Genomic DNA, 25,158 nt, shown 5'->3' with positions numbered 1-25,158 from the left:
GGGGTTAGGTCTTTGGTAGAGGGACGCGAGAGCGAGAGGACGAGTTTTCTCGGGTCGGTAAGTGGGGATAGATGCTCGGTGTGTGCAGCAGCAGTAGAAGCACAAGCAGAAGCAAACGAATAGTTTCTCCGTTCTCCGTTCTCGGGCAAGCCGTGTACGAGTGGTCGTAGAGCGAGACGCAGAGTTCCGTGTTGGTCGACAGGGAGAGAGAAAGAAAGAGAGAGAGAGAGAGAGAGAGAGAGAGTGCGAGCGAGAAAGGGAGAGAAGGAGCGACGGCCAAACGGACTAGAACGAGAGGCGTGGAAAAGGGACGAGTGGCGAGTGGCTCGTGGAACGGCATGTCCTCGCGTGCTCGTGTCGTACAGCGTTTCTGAACGCAGCCATTACGACAGAACCGCTCTCGTTGACGCTTTGCTGCTCTCGGTAGAGCGGTGCTCACGCGCGCAGTGATCGTGGAACGATCGGTACGGGACGCACGTGTTTCGCCGGAATTTCCAACGAGGTTTTCTGGCGGCGGAGGCGCATATTTGTGAAAGGTGAACCAGAGGGGAAAAAAAAGGGGGAAACAAGGTTTAGCCGTCCGAGGCTCCACCGTTCCGAGCACATCGGTCTGAACGTTACCTGTTTTGTTTTAGTGCGTGCACGGAGCTCGAGAAGACGCGTCTTGACGCGCGGCGTCGCGTCGCGGATACAACCTTGATCCGACACCCTGCGGTTTTCTGGACGACGACCCCAACTACGATCGTGGGAATATCATCCACTCTCTAACGTTATTCTTCCAGTTTCGAATCGAATCGATAACGATCCAAGATGTTCGACGTATTCGGCTCGGTGAAGGGGCTGTTGAAGCTCGACGCCGTTTGCATCGACAACAATGTGTTCAGGCTGCACTACAAAGCCACCGTGATCATACTAATCGCGTTTTCGCTCCTGGTCACCTCCAGACAGTACATAGGCGATCCTATAGACTGTATCGTGGACGAGATACCGCTTCACGTGATGGACACCTACTGCTGGATCTACTCGACGTTCACGATCCCCGATCGAGTCGGCACCATCGGCAAGGATCTGGTGCAGCCCGGCGTCGCGGCTCACGTCGAGGGCGAGGACGAGATCAAGTACCACAAGTATTATCAGTGGGTGTGCTTCACGCTGTTCTTCCAGGCGATACTGTTTTACGTACCGCGTTACCTGTGGAAGACTTGGGAGGGCGGTAGAATCAAGATGCTGGTGTTGGACTTGAACTGCCCGGTGATGACCGAAGACTGCAAGGCCGAGAGAAGGAAGTTGCTGGTCGACTATTTGGCGGGCAACATGCACACGCAGAACTTTTACGCGTTCCGGTTCTTCCTGTGCGAGATGCTCAACTTTGTCAACGTGGTCGGCCAAATCTACTTCATGGACTTCTTCCTCGACGGAGAGTTTACGACCTACGGTTCGGACGTGGTCAAGTTCACGGAAATGGAGCCGGAGGAGAGGATCGATCCGATGTCCCGGGTATTCCCAAAGGTCACCAAATGCACCTTCCATAAATATGGTGCGTCCGGCACCGTGCAAAAGTTCGACGGCCTATGCGTGCTGCCGTTGAACATCGTCAACGAGAAGATCTACGTGTTCCTCTGGTTCTGGTTCATCATTCTCTCGATCTTGAGCGGCCTGACGCTGGCCTACCGCGCCGCGGTGGTAGCGGGCCCGAAGATTCGGCTGGTGCTGTTGAGGGCTCGATCGCGCCTGTCGCCCTCGGAACAGATCGAGACGATCGCGGAGAAGTGCCAGATCGGCGACTGGTTCGTCCTCTATCAGCTCGGCAAGAACATAGACCCGTTGGTCTATCAACAGTTGGTCGCCGATCTCGCTATCAAGCTGCAGGGCAAGGAGTTGGTCTAGTAGCAGTACACCGCCGACTCTTCTTCTTCGTCTCTTTTTCTTCCGCTTGTTTGCTCCGAGCCTTTACCTAACCCCTAGAATTCATCGAACCGCGAGCGAGAGCGGGAGCCGGGCGGTTTCTTTGTCTCGCCTTGCCTCGCCTCGCCTCGCCTCGCCTTACCGTGCCGCGCCGCTCGACCATTCCATTGTCGTCTTTCTGTAACGAGCAAATTTACTCTCGTTTTCTCGTGTTTACGTTGTCGACGACGGTCCTTCGATCGTTCGCGAGGCATACGCTTCGACGGACTCGTAGACACGCGTCCAGCTAGAACAGATTGTAAATTCTCTCGTTTGCTTTGGTTTTTCTTTATCTTTAATTTTTTGTTCGCTTTTTTTTTTCTTTTTCGTCGTGTCTCGCCGTCCCGAGATGGGGGCGCGCGTTTCGGTCGATAGGTAAGAAGGACGCGGGTTTGAGAAGATTGCGGCCACCGTCCCCCCACCCCCGGTCTTTCTCTCGCTTCGAAGTTTACCTTATCCATAGATATACCTTCTCGCGTATCTAATTTTGTTCCGTCGTTCGTTAACTCGTTGACTGCAAAAACGCGCGCGATCCCCGTCCACCTAAAGGTGGTGGTGGTGGTGGTGGTGGTGGTGGTGGCGGCGCGTTTATTTCACGAAAATTCTCCGAAATTGTCGTCGATGTCGTGCGCTCGATCCGTATCCGTTGTCAATCTCGCAGCAGTCGATGCGTTAAGAAACGGGACCCGCTCGCTTCTTCTCGTTGGCGTATAGGAAATTCGGCGCGGACGCGCGAAGCGTTGATTCGAGATGATTCGTGTTCGGAGATAACACGGCCGGCACCGAAGGCCGACGACGCCGTTCTCGTTTCCGTCGTGTCGTATGCCGTTCGTAATTGTTCCAATCCTAGAATAACGAGTGGAAGAGATAAGGGAAACGAGACGGAAAACGATCCACCTCCACCGGTTGATATCTCCCGATACGTTTCTGGAAGCATCGGGCAGCAATCGCGAGGAGACTATCGTGGAAGAACTTAGTATTAAATTCCTCCGAACTGATATTTCGGAGGTCTTCGTAGACTCTGATTATGTGATAAAATGGAGGACGACGGACGACGTTGGTTCTCTCCTTTTCTTTTTTTTTCTTTTCTTTTTTGTTTGTTTGTACTCTCCGCCGAACGCGCGAACCTTTTTACGTATTACTCTGCCGGGCGAGCCGTGTGCATCCACCGAAGAACAAAGAGAAACCTTTTCGGCCGTTTCCGCCTCTATGCACGGGTCCCTTTTTTTCCAGAATAGATTCTTGTTCGCGCGGAGATGTCGTTGTTCGTTAGTTCCGTTCGTAATTTCGGTAATTCCCACACTGCCAATCTCGCGTATGCCATAGGGGAGGAAACGACAAGTTTGTTCGGACGCGGCCTAGAACGAATTATTTCCTTGCTCTTGTACAGCAAATGTAAAACGCTACCGAAAGAAAGCCGGTGCTTCGACGCGGACAGGCTTGCTCGTTGGGAAAATTGCTCCATGTGTCTTACGTAGAAGCGTAGCTTTTGTCGCTACAGCATCTCCGATCGTGTAACGATGACCCGTCAACATTCCCTATTCTCTAAACTTCGTCGTTCTCCCAGAATCGTAATTTCACTGTCTTACCAGTTACATCTCATATCGTAGACGTAGGAATTACATCTGTATATTGTAGACAGTCTCATTAAATAGAAAATATAAATTTATTATTATTATTATTATTATATATAAATAAATATATATACATACATTCATAGACACAGACATATAGTAAGAATTAAATGAGAATGAGAGAGAGAGAGAGAGAGAGAGAAACGAACGAGTGAATGAGTGAGAGAAAAACAGTTAAAGACACGCAGGCAATTAGTTTTTTAGAGTACTAAATTCTCTTGACGCGTTTTTGTTGAACTGCACGATATCGCGCAAATGGAAAGTAAAAAAGTGAAAGACGGATCAGTGGACGGGACAAAGTCTCCCGTACACCGAAAAATTTGCGGCAATTTTGGCCGATCGATGCGAGCAATGTAATTCGACGAGAGTCCGCGTAGCGACTATTAAGAAGACAATAAAACGCCTAGCAATAAGTAGACTGCAGATGTTCATGGAAATTCCGTTTGTTCCCGGTTCTTCTATAGAGATTTTGCCTCTAGACACCTAATAGATACATTCCAGGTACGACGAACATTGAACAAATTCCAATAAACTTCGTAACATCCGCAGTCTGACAGCAGATACGAACAGTATCTGCGACGATTCGCGAGAAATCCACGCTCAAAGTAAGACTGCCAAGTGTAATCGCAAACACTCCATATCATCGTGATGCTTCTATTTCTTTTAAAATCGTTCACGCGAAGAGAAAGAATTTCAGCACCTTCTCCGAACGATCTTGTCGTATATTATTTCTTTCGTCGTTTCATTCCTGATTTTTTCCGAGTTTCGTTTCCCTTCTCGATCGTTCGCGAACACCGCTTGCATAATTGTTATACTTTCGTTCCCTTGCCACAAAACCCCGCACCGAAACGTTCCTCCTCGCCCCTCTCGCGATCTCTTTCTTCTTCTTCTCCTTATCCTTCTAAATCCTCTCTTTACGTTCATTCTTATTTCTTAGCTGTCGGTAATCGTGGTCGATATCTCTATTTAATTGTTACATCTTTATTCCATCGTGCGATAGACGATCGTATCGTAAGAAGATCGGGGGAAAAAAAAACTAGTAGCGACCGTCGCGTACGAGTGCGTATTCTCAAAGCTACGAGGCGGTAAATCCGTCCGTTTGAGACGAATGATGCGAAAGAGACTTGGAGAGAGACGGAATGAGAAATTGCAATCGATGGAGAAAAGTGCCTATTTTTGCGAGTGTACCTTGCGACCAATGAAGTGGACTACGAAATCGATATTCGTAGATAGTGATAGCGTACCGTCAGTGCTTCGGTCCAACGGCTAAACGAATTTCCAAGCTGATTAGGAGCAACATAATGGTTTTAATATACATACGAACTCATACCCTGCACGCGCCAGGACGTACGTGCTTCCTCGCGCCTCTAGATGCGATACCATTTATATATATATATATACATATAATAAACTTTTATAGAATCATACATGTACATACATATGTATTTATATATGTATGAAATATATGCATAGCACGTATTAGCAAGGGGCACATGAATCGAAATACCCAAGTGCCTCCATTTATTACAAACACGTACGAAAAGATCGTTTGAAACAAAGGGAAGCTGGGCAAATTTGTCTTTTTTGTTGCCCGATTGTTCGCTTTTACGATCAGATTGATTTCCCTTTGAACGTCTTTTTTACACGGTTGAAAACACCAATGTTACTTAGTTTTTCCTATTTTCATGCTCCACTTTACGTAGTTATTTATATTGATATATATGTGTGTACGTTTATGTATATGTAGTTCTATAAACGACCCAGCTAGATGAGAATTGCTGGACGAACGAGTGATAATCGGTTAGTAATGAAAATCTGTGCGTTATTCCTGCTCTAGTAATAGTATTGTTCTTTACTCGTTGATACTCGTAGCTATTCCTTGCGAATAAGGGAACACAGGGTGGTCCCTGCGATTTACCGACGCGAACGAAATTTCCAAGTTACGTGTATATGAGTCGAACCGACGAATACTGCCCGAGTATCCTATATATTTTCGTACGAATGTTCTATTGTTAAATTGAACAAATAAATGTCAGCGAGTAATTTATCGTTCCAACCATTTTTTTCAGATCCAGATCCCTTATTTTACTGGGCTGCTTTCGCGCATTTGCCAAAAAGTTCCAGAATCTTACGAGAATAATATTTATGACGCCCTTCGTGTTCGAAGGGTGTGGTTCGTCCAATAATTTTGCTAATTTATAAACAGGTACATACGTAGGAGCGTCGCATCGCGTCGCGCGACATGCGATTCCGTTTTGAAACACGCGATTGCGTTCGCTGAAGCTCTCGTACGATTTTCGCGAACCTCGATAGCAGCGTTCGAAAAGGATTTATGCAATTAATCTCGTTCAACCGATACCGGATCGCTCTTAATCCGTGCGTCGAGTGCAGCGCAGAGGCTGCATCCGCGTTCATCCTCCTGGCTTAGAGCGTTTTTAATTCTTTCAACAGTTTCTTCCATTTTTCGTTTGATCGGAAGCGTGATTGACCGACGCTTCAATAACCGAGCCTAAAAGTTGCGACGGTCGGTCAATGCAACGTTCTATCGTTTAGTTGTGATTTAGTTTATCGTTTGTAAATGAACCGTGGATGCGCGATTCGAGCTGTTGCGCGACATTGAAACGCAGCTCGCGTTCGAGCGTACCGTTGCAATCTCTACACGATACAAGTCTGTCCTGTAAGCAGCGCTTGTTACATTTCCCGGTTAGAAATTAGCAATGGGTCAAATGTCGTCAGCGTCGTCTGCTTGCAGCGCGGTGTGCCGCTGCTCTTGCCTGCTGCATATGTACTGCGAGACGCCGCGTCTCGCGCACCCAAATAGATCGATTCTGCGAGAAAAATTCTCGGTATCCGCGCCCGGCTAAATTCAATTTCCGCTTAGTCTCGACCTTTCGCTCAACTTTAAACCGATGACCCTGCGATAGCGGGATGCCGAGTAGCACACCACCGTACTACATCGATGGAATTTATTAAATAGCCTAACGACCGCGCGGCCGCAGGGGCTCTTTGCACTTTGCGCGTGCATGCGTGCTCCGATTAGAGATTAACGATCAGTAAAACGCACCTCGACGCTCGTTCGAGGATATTCGAGGTCCAACCAATTTCAGATCCCTCGAACCGCGCTGCATTGGGGGACGCGAACAAAATTATTCTCATTTTGCTGATTAGTAACCCGACCGTGCAGCTGCAGAGCCGATGCGTCGTGAAATCCCAGCATTATCTTCCTCGGGAGTTATCCGAATCGAGCGCGGCCAATTAATTGCCTAGAAACTAGGTACACATATACGCAATGTTCGCGCGTCGCTGGCCACGCTCCGGCCTCGTAACACACCTGTCCAAAGTTGAGCGAATCTGCTTCATTTTTCGAACCTTTTCCTACTTTGTTTTCGCTACTAAATTCTTCGCGGACCGACGTAGTAGCAGCAGTAGATCGCTTTTATACCTTAGGGGTCTATCCTTTTTGGAAACCTAATTATGTATCGGAGAACGATCGAACCATCGTAGAACGAGCAACTTGACACATCGACGACGTATAGACTATTAACTTTCTTCGTATCTCTACAAATTAAAGGTCTACTATTTTGCGCGAGCATTATTTTTCAAAAGATTGTTCGAGTGAAAACGTTCGACGTCTCGGCGATACGTTCCTTTGTAAAAAGATCGCTTCGGGATAAAATGAAAATGATGACCAGTTTCCACCCCGATCGGGACCGTCTAGATGTTGAATCGTCGCGAAACGAGGGTAAAGCGTCGATGTTTGGCCGTATCTCTGCAGAATTCAATAACGCAATTTTTTTGTAGTTATCTTTACGGTTATTGTGGAACGATTTATCACGTTTCGCCCGATACACGTATCTTCGTCTGCGACTGTCACGATTCGGAAATAAGCATTTGAAACTATAGCAGCGACGCGACAATTTATATATCTCGTCTTAACTTTGAACCAACCACTTGGCCGAGAATTGCTCTTTTAAATTACACGGTTTACGACGTTCGGGGATTCGCGGTTTAATCGTTGGCACGTAACTATCGCGGTTGCGTAAAGAGCGCCTCGGTTAGCTTCGGAGGACCCGAACCGTCGCGTCGTCGCGCGTTCCAGGTAAACGAACCCGGCGATCCAGAGAGGAGAGGGGAGGGGAGTGGGGTGGCCGCGGGGCGTTCGGGGTTTGGCTCTTTTGGAGGAATTTAGGAATTTACGGTCGGATTCGAGACGCTGATAACGGTTCCACGCACGGCCCCGGTTCCATCCGCTCGCGTTTTCAACTTCTCTTTCCGCGATGCAAAACGCAGGGCCGAGGACGATGCGCGCGGACTTTCCGCATTCCACGTGGAAGATCGCGCAGCGTCGACACGGCCGATGCGGCAGAACGCGTCGCATCGAATTCTTTCGACTCGTCGATCGGCTTGGAAACGAAAACGTGGGAATACGGGGATATTCGAGTCTCTCGCGGTTCGTTTTTATGGTTGTTGACACTCGGCGGCTATAAAAACGAGCCGCGATGTTCGAACGATCGATCGTACCACCGCCTCCTCCGGCTCCCAAATAGTCGAGTTTTGTTTGGAAGCCGAGGGACGATCGGAGGAGAGACCGACGTTGTAGCGACGAATCGGACGATCGCGCAGCACCGTACACGCCATCCTTCGATCCACGTAGCGGAAAAAAGAAAAGAAAAGAAAAGAAAAGAAAAGAGAAACGCAGCTTACATCCCATTCGAGGAACTGGTTTCTCGCGCTATAAAAGAGCTCGACGAGCGAACGATTCGTCTAGAGTCTAGAGTCTACGGTCTAGGCGATTCTACCTCGGTTCTCCTCGGTAAACCGTAAATAGACAGGCAGGTACCGGCGCGCGTACCCGAGCATGATGAAACCCGGCCCGCGCGCGTACCTCTCGGCGTACGCGCACGATACGCGCGCGTAGGCGAACGGAGGAGGCCAGAGGACAGAGTTTTCTTTGGAGGATCCGTTTGGTTCGCAGGCCGGAGGCAACCGCATCAGGGGCAACGGCCGGTCAAAGTCCTGCCTTCGACATTCTATCCCCTCTTTCTCCTTTGTTCCTGTCCTTCTTGATCACCGTTTCTTCTTTCTTCGTGACCTTACTCCTTTTCCACCTTGGTTTCGTACCTGTTTGTCTTCTTGTCTCCTCGCGCGCCTCGAGCTTCGTGCCTTCCCTACTTTCGCTGCCATACCGAATATACTAAATTGTACCGAGTCCCCAGATTCTTTCCGTTACTCCGTAATCTCTCATTCTACCCGGTAGAAATATCGTTGTCCGAATATCTGTTCCCCGAGGATCGATTCCGGCATGTGCAGCCCTTTTTGCAATAATTTTCGAAAAATTGAGGCGCGTGCTTCGGATTCGGGTGAATTTTCACGGAAAGTCGTTTCACCATATCCCGATTCTCGGTATACAATCTGGTTTTGCAACGAATAAAATCACTGAACGATAGTGCCTCGTCCGTTCGATAAAGTCTATATCTAACGGAGGTACTTTCGAGTAGAACAAAGCTGTTGTCGGAGAGTAATCGTCGATTAAGTTAATCATCGTATTTATGTTGGTATCGATGCGATTAAGTGAAATCATCGGGGTGATATAGATCGTCGAAGGATTGTTTCGTAACTAGCGCGTCGCGTCGCCTCGCCTCGCCTCGCCTCGCCTCGCCTCGCCTCGTCTCGCCTCGCGCCACGTCAAAGTGCGCCGGTGTGCCAGATACGATGATCGCGTATAGATCATAGATCATAGATGAACGTGAACACCCACGTGTCCTCGTCGCACGAAATTATTCTTGCCACGGAGATCGATCCTTTCTCTCGCGAATAATCGCGACGGACGGTATCGCGAGAGACCAAAGTGTCTCATCGAACTACATACATATTAGCAGGCATTTCTATGCAACGCTCTCTCGATGCTCGTCTATGCCAGCGAGTTGTACAGATTTTATCAACCGTAATCAATTACCGCGCGACGTTCTCAACATCATTTGAAACGCATTCGTCGAAAGCAACGTAATAAAGTCATCTTATTCGATCGATGTCTTTATATGATCGTGGTTTGGATAGCGTTGGAGGTTTCTTAAACGCGTGGATTCGTAATCTATGTAATCCGGCGACGATACGACGGTGACAATAAAGTTTCTCTATCGTGCAAGCAAGAATAATAATCGTAAACTTGTGAAACGGCGAGGCGCGTCGTAGAACCCGTTCGAATTATACATCTATGCTGGTATCAATTTCTTCTGGACGCTTTGTGCGAGGCTCGTTTATTCCCGAGCAGCTAGCATCGTTATCGCTGGTCAAGTAGCGATCGTTGCACTTGCAACGCGCGGTACATTTGGTTGCCAAGTGGCAGAAAGTTCCCGCGGAACCTCGCTAGTGCTCGCTACCGAGATTGCAAAATGGAACGATGCTCACTGGACCTAGGTTTTTCTGATGTCGTTTAGACGATGCCCGCACGCGTCCAGCGTCCAGCGTCCAGCGTCGGCGCGCATCTTTTTCTCGGTCCGTCGTTTTTCAAGTTTTAAAAGCTAGTTAATAACCGCTGGTTATCCTTGAATACGCATTTCAACGCAGCTTCTAAATATGTCCAAGGTCTATAAATAAAGAAATGTCCGACTCTCCCGTAGTCGTTGCGCGCCGTTACAATACTCTATGCGTTTATTTCTTTACCCTCCAATTTTCTAGAACGTTGCGTCAGCGTTACAAAATATTTCCGTCCTTCTATCGTGCTATAAGAATTCGATCGATTCCCTTATCCGTCTCTCGTTTAAATGGATAGGTTTTAGTCGAAATTATGCGCGTACATTCGTACGGAATACGTATAACGACGCTCGTGCAATTGCCTAGATCGATGCCGCTAGATTGTACCGATCGTTCTAGTTTCGATGTTATCCGACCTTATCAGCGCGAACAAGTGCCTTCACAATAATAACGCCGACTCCTTCGAGTTTCGTGAAACGTTGTCACTCTGGAGCTACTGCGCAATCGTAGTCGCTGATAACAAGAAATGAGAATTACTCTGCCCCGTAGACTTTAGTGCGGATTCGATCAACATCCGATCGGTGTTGCGTATAATCGGTTCTTCCGTTGCAAACGGTGCCCGGCCGGTCCCATCGGCCCAACTTTTCGCTCGGCGGTGTCTCCCTATATAGGATAAAGGACGCAGGACATCCGCCGCGGCAGTGTCGCAAGATCGAGGTGTACTATATTCCGATCGTGAGGATCGATCGAGGTATCGTTCGTTGTACGGGGCCAAACGAATCTCGCCGTCATGGCTACTTCGACGGTCCTGGCCACGTTCGCTGTCATCAAGGACCACGTGAAGCTGAAGGTTTCCCAAGACGATGTGGCCATCGACAACATCGGTAATCCGAACCGTTGAAATTCCTGACAATTCCGCGACGGTACCCCGGAACTCTTCCGATCGCCTTCTCGGCAAACCGAGCAACTCTGTCGGATAACTAGCGTTTCGAATCGCGGCATTTTTTCTTTTTTCCATCGCGAATTTGTTTTCGCGATCCTTTCGGGAGAACAGGGTACCGTTGCGCAACGAACCCTTTGCGCTCGGAACGACAAGTGTACGAGGCGGGAGTCTTTGATCGTCGAGTCGTTGAAAGGGATGCGACAAAGTTGCAAAGGGTTCGACAATATCTTTCTTTTCGTTCCACTTACGATTCTCTCGCGATCAGTTTTCAAGCTCCACTACAGAGCCACGTTCCTCGTGATGCTGATGGGCTCTGTTCTGGTGACGTCCCGGCAATTCTTCGGGGAACACATCAGGTAGAGTAAAGTGGCGTCAGGAAGGCCGCAACCCATCGCAGCAGTTCACGCTGCTGGTTTTCAATTTCTTCTGTTTTCATGTGTTCCGCGGTAAAGATGCATCACCGGTTCGGGGATGTCGGAAAAAGTGATCAACACTTTCTGTTTCTTCAACTCTACGTACACAGTGGTAAGGAGACGACCCGAGCCACCGGCTGGAACGGACGTACATGTAGCGGAATCGTGGACGCTGAAACTATCGCGTGTCGGCACGCCGGGTTCCCACGCTGGGTTCGGGATCGACCGAGCTGCACGCGGTCGCAAGCATTCTGCAAAATTTCTGGAAAGAGCAGTCTCTCTCTCTCCCTCTCCCTCTCTCTCTCTCTCTCTCTCTCTCTCTCTCTCGATGAATTCTCATCGCGTTAATCGACGCGCGATCGTCTAGAAGTAAACGGCGAAAAGTCTTGGCAAACTCGAGTAAGAGTTGTCGACGTTGTGTTGTTTCGGGCCGTCAGCTTTCCGTTCGAACGATCGAATTTTCGCAAAACGTCGCAAAGTTGCAAAGTCGCTCTTTTTTTTCTCTCGGTTTCGCTGGTTTCGCTCGTTTCGCCCCGTCAGGCCGGCCGACCGAGCACAAAATTGAATCGTTTTTCAGGTGAAGCATCTGAACATGACGTTGGTGGAGTCGGGCCAGTTGCCGCATCCGGGAGTAGGACCAGCCGCCGACGAAGATCCTATCGTGCACCATGCTTACTATCAATGGGTCCCATTCGCTCTGTTTTTCCAGGCGATATGCTTTTACTTGCCTCACTACTTGTGGCGGAGCAAGGAAGGTCAGTTTCCTCGAGCATCGCGTTAGAGGGTTCCAAGGATTCGGAGCCGTTTGGTTTCGGGTGCCTGCGCGAATACCGTCGCACGCCCTAACAAAACTCTATCTATCTCTCGTTTCTGTTGGCTCAGGTGGCCGACTAAAGTTCATGGTTTCCGGCTTGCACTTGTCCTCGTTGGCTCTGCACGACGAGCCGATGAAGCTCGACAACGACGTGGTGATTCCCTCGAAACAGGATCGGGACGAGAAAATCCGACAGATTCGCGTCGCTTTCGTGAATCGCATCCACCTGAACCGACCGTGGGCTTACTACCTGGGCCTCTGCGAGGTTCTCAACTTCATCAACGTGCTCGCGCAAATCTACCTGACCGATCGGTTCCTGGGTGGTGCTTTCCTCGGTCTGGGTCAGGCGCTGGGCGCGGACAGGTCGCACGGAGAAACAAATGTCCTCGACGTCGTCTTTCCCAAGGTACGTAGCACGCGCTCCCTCCGCACTTTTCCGACACGATTTGCTCTTGGAAGAAATTTGAAAAATCGCGACGAGAAACGACAGAGAAGCGACAGAGAAATTTCGCGTTTCGATAAGCATCGCGATACGTGGCCGGTGTCCTTCGCGATCCTTCTCGAATATCGATAACGCTCGAACGGCGCGCGATGAATTTTTTCGATAAAAACACGAGCATCTAATGGAACGCGTTCGGAACCATTTGTATCCGATTTAGCCGTTTCCGATAAGAGCATAACGATTTCCGCGAACGTTCCAGGTGACCAAGTGCAGATTTTACAAGTACGGCCCTTCCGGGGGTATGCAGCAACACGACGCGCTCTGCGTCATGGCGTTGAACATTATCAACGAGAAGATCTACGTGTTCCTCTGGTACTGGTTCATCATTTTGTCGGTGATCACTGGCTTGGGATTGGTCTGGAGGATATTAACGATGGTGCTGCATGCCAGGTTGCTCTTCTCACAATTCTTTGCATCTATACTCGCCCCTATGCTTCCGACGCGCGTGTAATGTGAAACGTAAAGCGATCCGCGGCATCAAAATATTGATAGAATTCGTCATGGGCGCACTTTTGGTAAAACGTTGCTACCGAACAATGCGGAGCAAGCAATTGCGCACGTCTTACGTTACACGGCCGCCTGCCTGCCTGCCTGCGGCGAATCGCGCCTCGAATCAATGTTTGTCGCGTTCGCAGGAGCACCGTGTTCAACAAATTCGTGTTCTTGAGCGCCTGCCCGGGAAAATACAACCCGTGGAACGTGCTCACCGTCACCCACGAGTACCATTTCGGAGACTGGCTGTTCCTCTATTACATAGCGAAGAACCTGGACAACTACGTCTTCAAGGATCTCTTGCAGCAGCTCGCCGAGGACATGCAAGCCAAACGGCGAGCTCGGAGCGGACCAGTTTCCCTCGAAGAAGAACCGTTGACTTCGATGCCGAGACAACTCCATTCCGAGATCGACATTTTCGGCGAATCGCCCGCTTACGAAGCGAGAGGAGTCTAATCGGTACGCGAGTTTCCGGAAACAACCAGCAGCCGATACATGCTGCCTTTTTGCGACGCGCCAAATTGATTCGATCGAGTTGAGATTCTCTCTCTCTCTCTCTCTCTCTCTCTTTCATCGACACGAGGAATTCTTACGAAAAAAAAATTTGCGCGACCGATTTTATATTGCTAGAGAAAAGTCGGTGTCGCTGGCAAGAGTACCCGATCGAACTTCGCAATCGGCGCTAGGGATCCCGTAGCTCTGCGAGAGAGGTCGTGCAACCGAAGGCGGTAGCTCTGTCACGCTTCACTATTTATACCCCAGTATTACGTTTCTCATACGCTTCGCGGTTAATTCTACTAGAAACGTTGTCCGTAATCGCTCGATGTCGAGAGTTTATGGACCACGGCGGGTACTACGCGTACGTTTAGCGCGACGCCAGTCGATGACGAGAAGCCCCGTCCAAAGAAACTCGCCTCGACGAGAGACTATCGAAACTACGAATTATCTATTAATTATCTTCTTTCTAAGAAATATTTTTCAAATACATGTACGAACAATCAACTACCGATGCAGTTTTTACAGGACGAAGGTTGGGTGAAATTAGGATTCGACTAGATTTCCAAATTCATTTCCATCGGAGATCGGAAAGCTGGGAAACGGCGGGACGGCTGACGAATTTACTCGAATGGATAACGCGATGCAAGAGCAACGAGATTCGTTTACACCGGTACGCGGTAAAAGATGGAGAAAAACCGTGGGAGAGTTAAATATACGAGATCGTGTCTCCGTATCTCTACGATCGCTCGACGAAATCGGTTCCCCGAAGACTCCTCGAATATCTTCGAGACACACATTGTTCCGAGAACCGCTCTCGCTCGAGTCGCTTTTATTTAATTAATCGTACTTGCAGCTACGCTCGGGTTACTGCCATTAAATTAATGATAATTATTCTGAAACCGACCTTGTTATCGATCCGCCGAAGCTGCGAACGCGTCTAACAAAAGTTTAGTCGATTCGATGTCCTCGGGCGATTTCTCTTTGAATCGAAACGAAACGAACGGAACGGAACGGAACGGAACGGAACGAAACAGAAATGAAATTCGAGCGTATCGTACTCTTCGCATGCCCGCGAATTGTTGCAACAATACGAAATTAAGTAACCTCGGTCGTCTCGACGCGTGACCGCAATCTGACCATTCGTGGCTTAGAGGACGTAATTGGGAGCGTCGAATGTTCCCGTCTTGCTCGTCTCGAAGCTCGTTAGTCTCGTTACGGGTAGACCTTTCGTAGTAGACTCCGTTGTCTCCGTTTCCCGGACTACGTATATCGAATCCCTTATTCTGTCGCAAAATAGATTTCTAACCTGCAATGGATCGTTCTCGTACGCGAATTGTCCGTGTCGAGCGACCACATACGTATCTACACGTACATCCGTAGTCGAATGTTTACCACGGTATCGGGTCATCGCTTTCTTGCGCGCGATAACGCTGCGAATAGATCGTAAACTCGAACGTATCGCGTAATAACGTGCCCGCGTATCAACGAGTAATTTCCGAAACACGACAGTCGGAATTGTTCGAGCCTGTGCGATCATCCAACGAGGCCTTGAACGAAATTACGCATGCTCTATTAGCTCGCCAGCGACAACGCTCCTACCGGAATGTAGGAAGCGAAACTACGCTCGCGCGTACAGTGATGTACCGAAACGAAACGAAACGAAACGATACGAAACGATTTGGTTACGTTCCAACGAGCAAACGGAAAAAGAGCCATTTTGTCCATAGCAAAGGAACGCGATCCAAATCTAAAGAACGTACGGGTTCGAGTTTGCTTTCGCTTTCGAAGCAACACTCGCAGCTGGCAGCGAGCTGTCTTCGCGCGAGTCAGCTTCAGCTGATACCAGATTGCCGACCACGCAGATTCGCTTTCTCGCAGTTGCAGCGCTTAATGCCGGCGGCGGATGCATTTCGGATTCGGATTCGGATTCGGCTACGATGGTCGGACGGGCGGATTTGCCGCACTCGTCCGAAATCTTGAATCAATTTGTATCAACAGCCTGTATTGGCATAATATCGTTTCCAAATATCTTTGTTACGATCCGGAGAAACGAATAAAATGATTTTGGTCGACTCGTCGCGACTCTCGCCCCGTCGACGCGTGCTGGATACTCGTCGGAATCGCAATCGCAGTCGCACTCGCACTCGCACTCGCAGTTGCGCGTCGGATGCGCCGACGCGCGCGCGTGCAGGTAACGGCTATATTGAGCCGACCTCTCTCTCTCTCTCTCCAGCTGCTCGACAATAGTCGGGATTATTAAATCGTTCGGAAGGTTGATTGGCTTTGCGACATGGTTTGCCCTCGAATTGGAGCATTCGCTCGGCTAGCTGATCCGGTCCAGGTCCGAGGCACGCCATTCTCTAGCCAGCTTACGCCGAGAAGTCCTCGGCGAGATCGCGCCTTTGTTCGAAATTGTCCAATCGGAGATTTTTCGCCGAGTGAATGCGAAAGAGACAAACGGCGCTCGACGTACGAAATATTCCGTTTATCGATGATAACGAAAGAATCGGTCGAGCAAAGAATGGTGGTAATTTCGAGGATCTCGCATTCTCTCGAAATAAAAAATAGCCCGTACTACTCCGAATATGTATATATATATATATATATATATATATAGAGAGAGAGAGAGAGAGCGACTCGACAGAATACGTCTCGTCTAATACGAATTCTAATATGTATTGGACAACAAGTAGACCGAGAATTTCAGGCGTCTGGCGTATACATGTACCGTCGTACGTATAGATGCGTGTAATGCTCGGTTCGTATACCATGGAAATCGATTAGAAGAAAATAGTTAGCTCGGAAGAGAAATGATGTTATTCGCATTGCGATACAGTTCGCGTATAAATTGTATTCGCACAATTGCAACCGAAGGTCGAAGTAACTTATTTCGGATGAGGCTGCCATCGACGCAACGGTGGGAGGAGGAGGAGGTTGTTTCAACTGTTTCGCTCTGTAAATTAGGTAATGAAAAACGGTTTATCCATCAACGGGAAATTAGCGACTAATTTTCTCTATTACTCGATGAACGGGAGATCGCGATACGAGCATAGCTCCGGGTACCGCAACGACATCGGATGCAAAACTCGAAACGCGCGAGATATTCCAAAATATTTCTCGAAGCTTCGCCGTAGATATCAGCGTTCGCCTCTACGCTACGAAGCAGGAATCTGTCCTCGAAAAGATAGACATCTGTTCTCTCGTTCATCCGCATCAAAATAATTGTTTTCTAGCTTCTCCGTATAATTTACGGGAAAAGTTTACACGTTTAGAGATAATATTGGGCTCGAACGGATAGAAAAGTCTCTCTCTCTCGAGGATGAATTATTTCAAGAAAGAGTGTCGACGTAATTCGGAATACGTCTAACGGATTAGCGGCAAAACTGGATTAGCCGAAATACCTGATAGATGCCCCTTCGTCACCGAAAGCGAACACGTACTGGAAAATTACCGAAAGCGGGAGAAACCGATTGCTCAATCGAGAGCTCGGCATCTCGGCGACTGGCGTATAGGCAATATTTGATTATCGCTTCTCCGGCGCTTAATTATGATAATTGAAACTGATAAAGGTGCCGAATTCGGTGTCACGTATCGCCGGAAGCGTTCCGAAAAGAGAAAAAAAAGACGGATCGGCAGGAATTAGGTAATCGCGTCGAGCGACGCAAGCAACGAGTTTTTACGCTTGCTCGCGTTCGAACGCGGTAGCCGAATTTACGTGGGCACGCAAATCACGATCAATTGTTGAAACCTTCGAAAGACTCGGCGCAGTCGCGAGCGCGAAACAGCGAATCGAGCGATAAGCCGTGAAATCTGATTACGCGATCTTTGTTCGCTCCTTTTCGAGCGGGAGCAGGAGAAGCGATCGCAGCCGGAATACGATTCATTGTGTTCTCTCTCGCAACCGGGAAATGACAATTGCAAACTCGTCGAAACGAGGCGCGCGCGTTATACGGTGTGTAGATATACGGGGGCTTGCGCGTTTCGTTTCCAATGGAAAAAGCGGCCCCGCGAATGGCGCAGATTTTTTCGATGCTACGCCTATCGCAATCTTTCTGCTTGACTTCTCCGGTGTTCGGTCAATTTCTATCGCGCGATCCATCCAAAGCGAACGCTTCGCTCGAATGTATAACAAACTCGGAGAGGCTTTGGTAATTTTCTCGTTTCTGGAGCTGCTCGCTCCTCGCGAGAAATACTACAAACACTACTAGCACGCGCGATAGGCGCGATAAATGCACCCAGCGAATTTCGAGCTCAGGACCTAGAACCCGAAGCAGACGTTTCTATCAAATTCGCCTGGGAGTAGCCGGCCGCGCGCGCCCGCGTCCGTGTCCGCAGCCGCGGCCGGAATCGTGATTCGTGATCGAGCACCGAGATAGTTGCCGAGTCATGGCTTCGAGGAATTCTGCTTCTTGCTACTCCTTTGTACTTTGTACAGGCTGAGCCTAAAAGGAAAAAGTCATGGGACGCTGGTTCGCCGCTTCCCACACGCTACACCGTTTCGCTCTCTCTCTCTCTCACACACACGCGCGCGCGCGCGCGTGCACACTCTCCTTCCCCATCTCTTTCTCTCTCGTACTCTCGCCTTTGCTTCGGAGTTCGGAGTTCGGAGCCAGAACATCATGGCTTCGCGATCGCTTTCGCCGCTGCTGGAGCTGGTCCGCGAAATTCAAAGCCAGCTATGTTCGCGTGTAACATATTGTTTAAAAGAAACGTCGAATCGGAGCGACTCAAGCATTCGCCCAGGGCGTAGGTTCGAGTTGTCGCGATCTCGCATCGGTAATTGATCATTGGAACGTCCGAGCTATCGCGCTTTCCGTTGCAACGATAAATTACTTAGCAAAGGCCCGACTGCCGTTAATTGGTCTCGCCATCTCTGTCGTTTGTCGGTCGACTTGTCTGCTCGAAAAGGTACGATTCGTCGCGGCGCGGCGAGAGAACGCGGCCGAGCGTACCGAGGCCCTCCGGGCCCGAGCGAGCTTTCCATAGCCCTGGACTTAATAATCTAGATTTCACCGCGTCCGTACATATAGCACAAGGAAACATTGTCCCGAGCAAATTGACCAAATTGGTGCTTGACGAGAAACGAATTCCACGGCAAGGTAACCGACTTCTCAAACTATGGTGAAATTGTCGATCGCTCGGAGAAATGACATATCTCTCTCTCTTTCTCTCTCTCTCGTGCACCGTTCAATCGACCATCCGATTTATGAGAAGGGCAAAGCACCTATTTCAGGAACGTACGAGGGGCAAAGGGGCCAACAAATAAAAATGCATTCCGTATTTCGGAGCTACACCGTATTCCTCGTGACTGGAATCGTAATGCGCGAGATATCTCGGTCCGAGCATCGCGAGAAACCTACGCCGTGGCGCGCCTCGTCCAGCGAATCCAAATTATACACATACGTCTACGCGTATGGAAAATGAAGATGAGAGCATTTGTTGGAGCTCAGATTTTTGCTACCGCCCTATATCGTTTTCTCCAAAATTCTGCGACACGATTCTCGACGAATCCGTTTGGACAAAGGTTTGCTGTATTCGCAAAGCCGCGGAAAAAGGCGAGACACCGTTGCCTACGGACGACGCTTCGTACCCTTCGACGATGGAACCACGGTGTAGTTTGTTCGGTGATCTCGGTGGGATCTCGAATGGCTTCCCATTCCCATTCCCATTCCCATTTTCGTCCCCAGGAGCAACAAGTTGTCCAGGTGCCAAGCCGACAACCGAAAACGACCAGGGATGGGCGACGCGCTTTCTCCGAGCGACCGCGCTCGCGGTCGGTACAATCTTCGCGTGTAAATGTTCCTCGGGTTATTCGAAACCGCGCGAGCAAACAACGCCAGCATTATGCATCGAGCAGTCTCGGTTATTCAACGCGCGTCTTTCGCCTTCGCAGTGGCGTCGCCGCAAAGAGCGGCCAGGGATCCACCTATGCATGGATAACGAGGTTAGCGCGTAGCCATCCTTTGCTAAAACTCGAGGCTCGAGGCCCGAGGCCCGAGGCCTCGGCTATTTGCCCGCCGAGATCGAGACCAACCCGAGAGCAACTCTACCCTTATATGTTCTTCTCTCCACATTCTACATTCTACATTCTACAGTCTACAGTCTACAGTCTACAGTCTACAGCGTGCGCTTGGCACTGTACCCTCTACAATCTAGAGTCTACGGTTATGGCCGTGTTCGAGAGCCGACCGGGCAGGTCGGCCATCTTGTCGGCGAGACAGTTCCGCGCGAGTCTTTCCTTTTACGAATCATATTCACCGTTTTACAAACGACGCTCTCGCGGATGAAAATCGGCGAATCGAGATTCCGTTGTCTTCCGAGAAATAATTGGAATCGTAAAAGGTTCGCATCGTTGCAGCTGCGAAAGAAATGGTACGGCAGCCGGTTAGAAATTTCGGGTACCTTCGAGTACCCGGGGTACGCGCGCGGTGTAGGTGAACGTGTGAACGCGTGAACGCGTGAACGCGTGAACGTGGGCGGAGGAAAATGGCGCAGCGTTGCGCGTTTGCTACTTCTCCGGTCAAATTCTCTAAGAGGCGCGTCCTCGAGATGGCAGAGAGCGGTTAGAGGAGCCACGAGGGCCAGCGAGGGAACAGACGTTGCTGCCAGAGTCGACACACATTCGTCACAATTGACACGATTGACCTACAGCGGTTCTCAACCGGGCGCCCATGCTGGAAACCGGTTTGACAGGGTTCAAGAGTACATTCCAAGGAGCTGCGTCGGCTGCGGGGCCCGAGAGTCGAGAGTCGAGAGTCGAGAGACGAGACCTCGAGAGCCGTACAGAGCCCACCAAACTACGCTCGCTCGTCAAGGTTCTCTGCCTGGAAAACTGGGAATTTTCGGCTCTCGCAGCGTCCCCCTAAACGCGCGTTGCTCGGCTGTAGCAGCGTTCCACTTTCGAAACGAGAGAGAGAGAGAGAGAGAGAGAGTCGTCTTGTTAGAATTTCAAGGAAATTCATCGAATCCCTCTCGAGAATATCGTCGTCGAGTTTCTGACCACTACCGTAGAAAAGATGCCAGGAAACATCGTTTAAGTCGCCGACGCAATCAAGTTGGAAGAACCGTTTACAGACAATGAATAACAGAACGCCCGGCATTATGCAACATCGAAGGTTTTCTGGACAATTTTCGCTCCGTGCAATTCATCTGTGATATCGCAACACCCAAGTGCGTCTACCACGCGTAACCACGGATGTTGGCGAGGAAGCGAGGTAGCGAGGTAGCGAGGTAGCGAGGTAGCGAGGTAGCGAGGTAGCGAGGTAGCGAGTCGTCGTCAGCCGCTGGACTCGATGCCGGACGATAACTGGAACTGCTGGTATCCGACGCGAACAGGATTCCGATATTCCTGGAACAGTTACATATTCCTCAACGAACGGATACCGACAGGTACCGAATACATATATCGCGAACCAATTTTACCCACCTCGACATCCGATCGGTCGCAGACGAGCACGGTTATACTTTTCCGATTTAAACGCAACTCGCTGGATCGGTTTCGTTCGAAATAGAAGCAAGAACAAGCGATAGCAACTAATTTGAAAGACTGCACAGGTCTTGCGGTAGGTTGTATAAATTTCATCGGCTCGGTTTACTCGTAAATTCGACTCCTTATCTGCGGTAAGCTATGACTAACGGACAGGCGGCTGCCTTTCAGCTATTATCGATGGGTAAAAATTCCAACGCGCTCGTCTTTCGAAGGAACTATGTATTTCGACTTTGTCGATTATTGTTCGAAAGCAAGCCTTTCGTTGGTTTCCAGAACTCGTAATGCTTCCGCGCGTAATCGAAACGCAACCGTGAATAAGGCGGTTGGGAACAGAGTCCGCGTAGTCCGGCTAACGATAACGAGAGGACTCGGGAGTACATACATACCAAGAAGGAAGGTGCGCCAGGGAGATTTGGGGTCCCGAGTCCCGAGTCCCGAGTCCCAAAGACCCCCGACGATAAGCGACATCAAGAGCGAAAGGAAAACAGTGGAAGGCAAGGGCCAGACGTTTGATAAAACGGCCGTTTCCAAACAATCTTACAGGGCTTGCAACTATTTTTAGAAACCGTCCGAGTGGGACCTCGAAACCGCTCGGCAAGTTGCAGGCCCTTTTACGCCCGGTGAAAAACCATGCCAGGGAAGATAACACCGGCGGCCAGGAGCGGCGGCGAGGATCGTTGAGAAAGTCGATCGACGGAGCAGATGGAACAACGGTCACGGACCACAGCTTTTGAGTTTCGAGATTTTTGAAGATCGATCTCGAGCCACTGTTACGAAGGGCGGCCCGCCGTTCGAAACCGGAGAGGAAAGAGCAATTTTTGTTCACCGGTAAAGCGACTCGCTGTCGACGTCCATAAACGAACTCTAATTAAGATAATTGCGGCTAAGGACGCGTATAAAGCATGCGCCGGGACTGGGGAACGAGTATTATCTCCGCCGCTGCTGCGGTCACCGGCTCTGCAAATTTGGAATACGCTACGCGTGCGCTACGTACGCCGCTACGTACTCTGCGCTATGCGATGGAGAATAGATGCTGTGGAGAAGCGACGAGCCCTCCAAAGAGTCGACGGCGATTGAAAAGGGTTTTACCAGGGTCCTTGATTTTACACCGTGGAGTTTTTACACCGTAAGCGTTCCGGCGACGAATCGAAAAGCGGCGAAGCTGGGGGAAATGGTAACGGCTCGAAGCGGATAACGAGCCGCGTCTCCTAAAGGGTCTCGTATCGTTCTTGGAGGCAAGCCGATGCCTTGACCGCGATACTCTGGTAACACGGGGTGATATTATTCAATAAGTGGTTTGCCGGGAGGTCACTTTTTGCTCGGCCCGATAAGATAGAGGCGATTCCGCAGCCAGACAGACAGACAGAAACGGAGCCGCCGTCGCCATCGCCATCGCCATCGCCATCGCCGTCGTCGGCGCTGTCGCTGTCGCTGTTGTGAAATGAAACGAAGCCACGGGTAGAGCGTGCCACGTATAATTTCCGAATTTTTATGTAGCTCTCCGAGGACGGGGACCTGGTTCGCCAGGAGGAGGAGCGTAGTCGTTACTCTAGAAACCGAGATGTCCGGGTTATGTCGGGACGCGGACGGCGTCGCACCGCGTCGCACCGCGTCGCGCCACGCCGCGCGCGATATCGTGTTGCGGTGCGTCTGCACAAAAGCTTGGGTTACATCACGTTGCACATTTGGACCAGCCACCGGTTGCATTGAAAACGAGACCGCGAACGACGTGGGCGATGGCGACGGCGACGGCGGAGGCGGAGGCGGAGACTGCGCGCGCTTCGCCCCGAAACGCAATCGGCGATCGATCAAAAAGTGATCCGCGCATCGATCGAATTGTGTCGCGCGAAGCAATTTCGAACCCTTTGCATTCCGTCTACCGGTATTTTAATCTTCCTTCATTAGTTTCCTTTGTTAGGTTTCGAGGCAGCGACGCGAAACCAAGTAATCTAGTTGCAACAAAGAGAAGTCGTTAAGCTGTTTCAATTAGGATTTTTGCCCGATCGTAGCTCAGAATTCTAACGTTCACCCGGTAGACAAGCCGCGTCACTCTACGGGATTCTCTGGGTATGCGTCACTATCCTGCTCCCTGGGCTTAGCTTCTTTTCGCCAGTATGTACTATGTGCACCGCTTAGGGCACAGCTTTGGCAGAACCGTGCCGCCTCGCGCAACGTTTCTGGCGACGAGAAACCAGGAATCGGGCGACGCCGAACGAGTTTTCGTTTCATCGAAGAATATTTAAGCGAAGCGAGAATCGACGAAGCAAGTGCAACGCGCGGTTAAAAAGTCAAGGATACGAGAGAAAGCTGTTCCGAGCGAGCGAGAACCTTGAAATCGCTGAGCTAAGGGATGCTGTTCCTCGCAGCTCCGTTCTCTCTCTCTCTCTCTCTCTCTCTCTCTCTCCCTCTCTCAATTATCAGCCTCGGCTCGGTTTATGAACAATTGCGCTCGATTTCCAATTATCTACGCTCCTGGAAATGTCTCCGCGAATACCAATCCGTCCACCATCGACCAGGCTTCTTGGAACCTACGATTAGCAACCTGAAACCGGTTATTGTACTCGTCGATCCTAATAACAAATTACTTGTTCTTCCTTTCATATATTTTCCAGGAAATATCGAGCGTTTTTAAACGCCGAAGTTTTCGATAACTTGGTAAATTGAATTACCTTCGGACCGAAATATTTCGTTGCTCTTATTCGGTACTCGACATTCGGTATTCATTTTGCTCGTTTATTTTGGACAGGTGATCGAGGTAAACGGACCCAGGGTGTCTAATTGCTGAGGAAAAGGAGAATACATATACATATTGCCGGACGGCCTTTCGAGTCCAGCAGAGTTGCGGCCTGGTTAAAGAAGTACGAGAAATGTGAACGGGATCGAGGAGATTGTTCGTACAGCTGCGATAACAAAGTCTATGGAATTATTAAAACGATTAGACCGACGAAACTTTTGATCTTTTTCTGGATCGTTTAATTCGAGATTTTCAACTGGAAAAATGTTTCGCGTCACTCGTTACGATAAAACGGACGTTGAGATAAACCGCGGAAAATTCGTCCGAGTTGAAAAAGGATAGAAGAAGACGAGCGTAGATTCCTTTTACCGTAAATTCCCGGTTCGTATAACGGAGACCGCAGCGCGATCGACTCGGCCATTGATTGCCATTGATACGGCATAGAACATTAGACGTTTACGTGTCGGCTTACTTTGGATTAACTCGACTCGATTTTCGTTCGTGGAATATTATTTTAACAGCCGGTGCAAGGCGCGTCGCGACGACTGTTTCGTCGCCGGTCGTTAATGGTAACCGGAACTTCCGCGCCCGCTCCGCCGCCCTCGACCCATCTTCAGCCTCCGGGAGACTTTTCTCCGCGATCTCGTAAACGTATGCGTGACATGTGTCACCGTCGTCGATTTTACGCGAGTAAATATTTGTAGACACGCGCCGCCGTGTTGCGTGCTTTTATTTTTAAGCCGCCGTGCCGTGCCGTGCCGTGCCGTGCCGTGCCGTGCCGTAGTGGCCGCACGGTAGTTTCAAACCTTCGAAATCCCCGCAAAAAGTGAAAACCGATTCGGAAACTTTAATTTTTACAATGACAATTCCAGTTCGAGGTCGGGAACGCGTAGAGTTTAATGCATCGTGGTCGAAATTTAGTCGATGAAAAGTAACATACGTTCCGCTTCTAGATCATTTTTAATTAGGTGTCGATAATTATTTACCGATCCTTTATAATTCATAATAATATAAATGCAGTTATAAAAGTATGTACCGGTGAGACTCGACCAAACGGTGTTAAACGTTGAAACCAACCGATCGTATAGATTGCGGGCTCGAAATGCATTCAAATACCAATATCCTGCACGAATCCCGCAGGACGAGGGTCACTGGTATTTCCGGTTAAGTGGGGCGAGAAGAGAAGCGCGGTTCTTTCAGAACTCTGTGCACCCAGCACCC

At 49.7% G+C, this 25,158-nt stretch overlaps 3 protein-coding genes across 6 annotated transcripts in view; 2 read left to right on the top strand and 1 right to left on the bottom strand.

Annotated features, from left to right (window-relative positions):
• On the top strand, nt 1-5,621 carry Inx2 (innexin 2). The gene is made up of 2 exons (XM_078182942.1): nt 1-536; nt 636-5,621. The coding sequence occupies exon 2, from the start codon at nt 811-813 to the stop codon at nt 1,885-1,887; it is 1,077 nt and encodes a 358-aa protein (XP_078039068.1). The 5' UTR covers nt 1-536; nt 636-810; the 3' UTR covers nt 1,888-5,621.
• Nucleotides 1-25,158, bottom strand: part of Kfase (kynurenine formamidase) — a 114,440-nt gene that overhangs the window by 13,337 nt on the left and 75,945 nt on the right. The window lies entirely within an intron of this gene.
• Inx7 (innexin 7) lies at nt 10,613-24,153 on the top strand. Of its 4 annotated transcripts, none has more exons than XM_078183683.1 (8): nt 10,613-10,936; nt 11,261-11,351; nt 11,448-11,520; nt 11,986-12,163; nt 12,291-12,628; nt 12,924-13,114; nt 13,360-13,675; nt 23,950-24,153. In XM_078183683.1, the coding sequence occupies exons 1-7, from the start codon at nt 10,843-10,845 to the stop codon at nt 13,670-13,672; spliced, it is 1,278 nt and encodes a 425-aa protein (XP_078039809.1). In that variant the 5' UTR covers nt 10,613-10,842; the 3' UTR covers nt 13,673-13,675; nt 23,950-24,153. The 4 variants fall into 4 exon arrangements, with proteins under 4 accessions (XP_078039809.1, XP_078039811.1, XP_078039810.1 ...); XM_078183685.1 differs by lacking the exon at nt 23,950-24,153 and adding an exon at nt 14,240-16,289; XM_078183684.1 differs by lacking the exon at nt 23,950-24,153 and adding an exon at nt 14,231-16,289.

The sequence above is a fragment of the Augochlora pura genome, chromosome 6 (assembly GCF_028453695.1).
Source record: "Augochlora pura isolate Apur16 chromosome 6, APUR_v2.2.1, whole genome shotgun sequence".
Classification (NCBI taxonomy): domain Eukaryota; kingdom Metazoa; phylum Arthropoda; class Insecta; order Hymenoptera; family Halictidae; genus Augochlora; species Augochlora pura.
The sequence above is the reverse complement of the archived record's forward strand: the minus strand, read 5'-3'. Positions and strand labels throughout refer to the sequence as shown.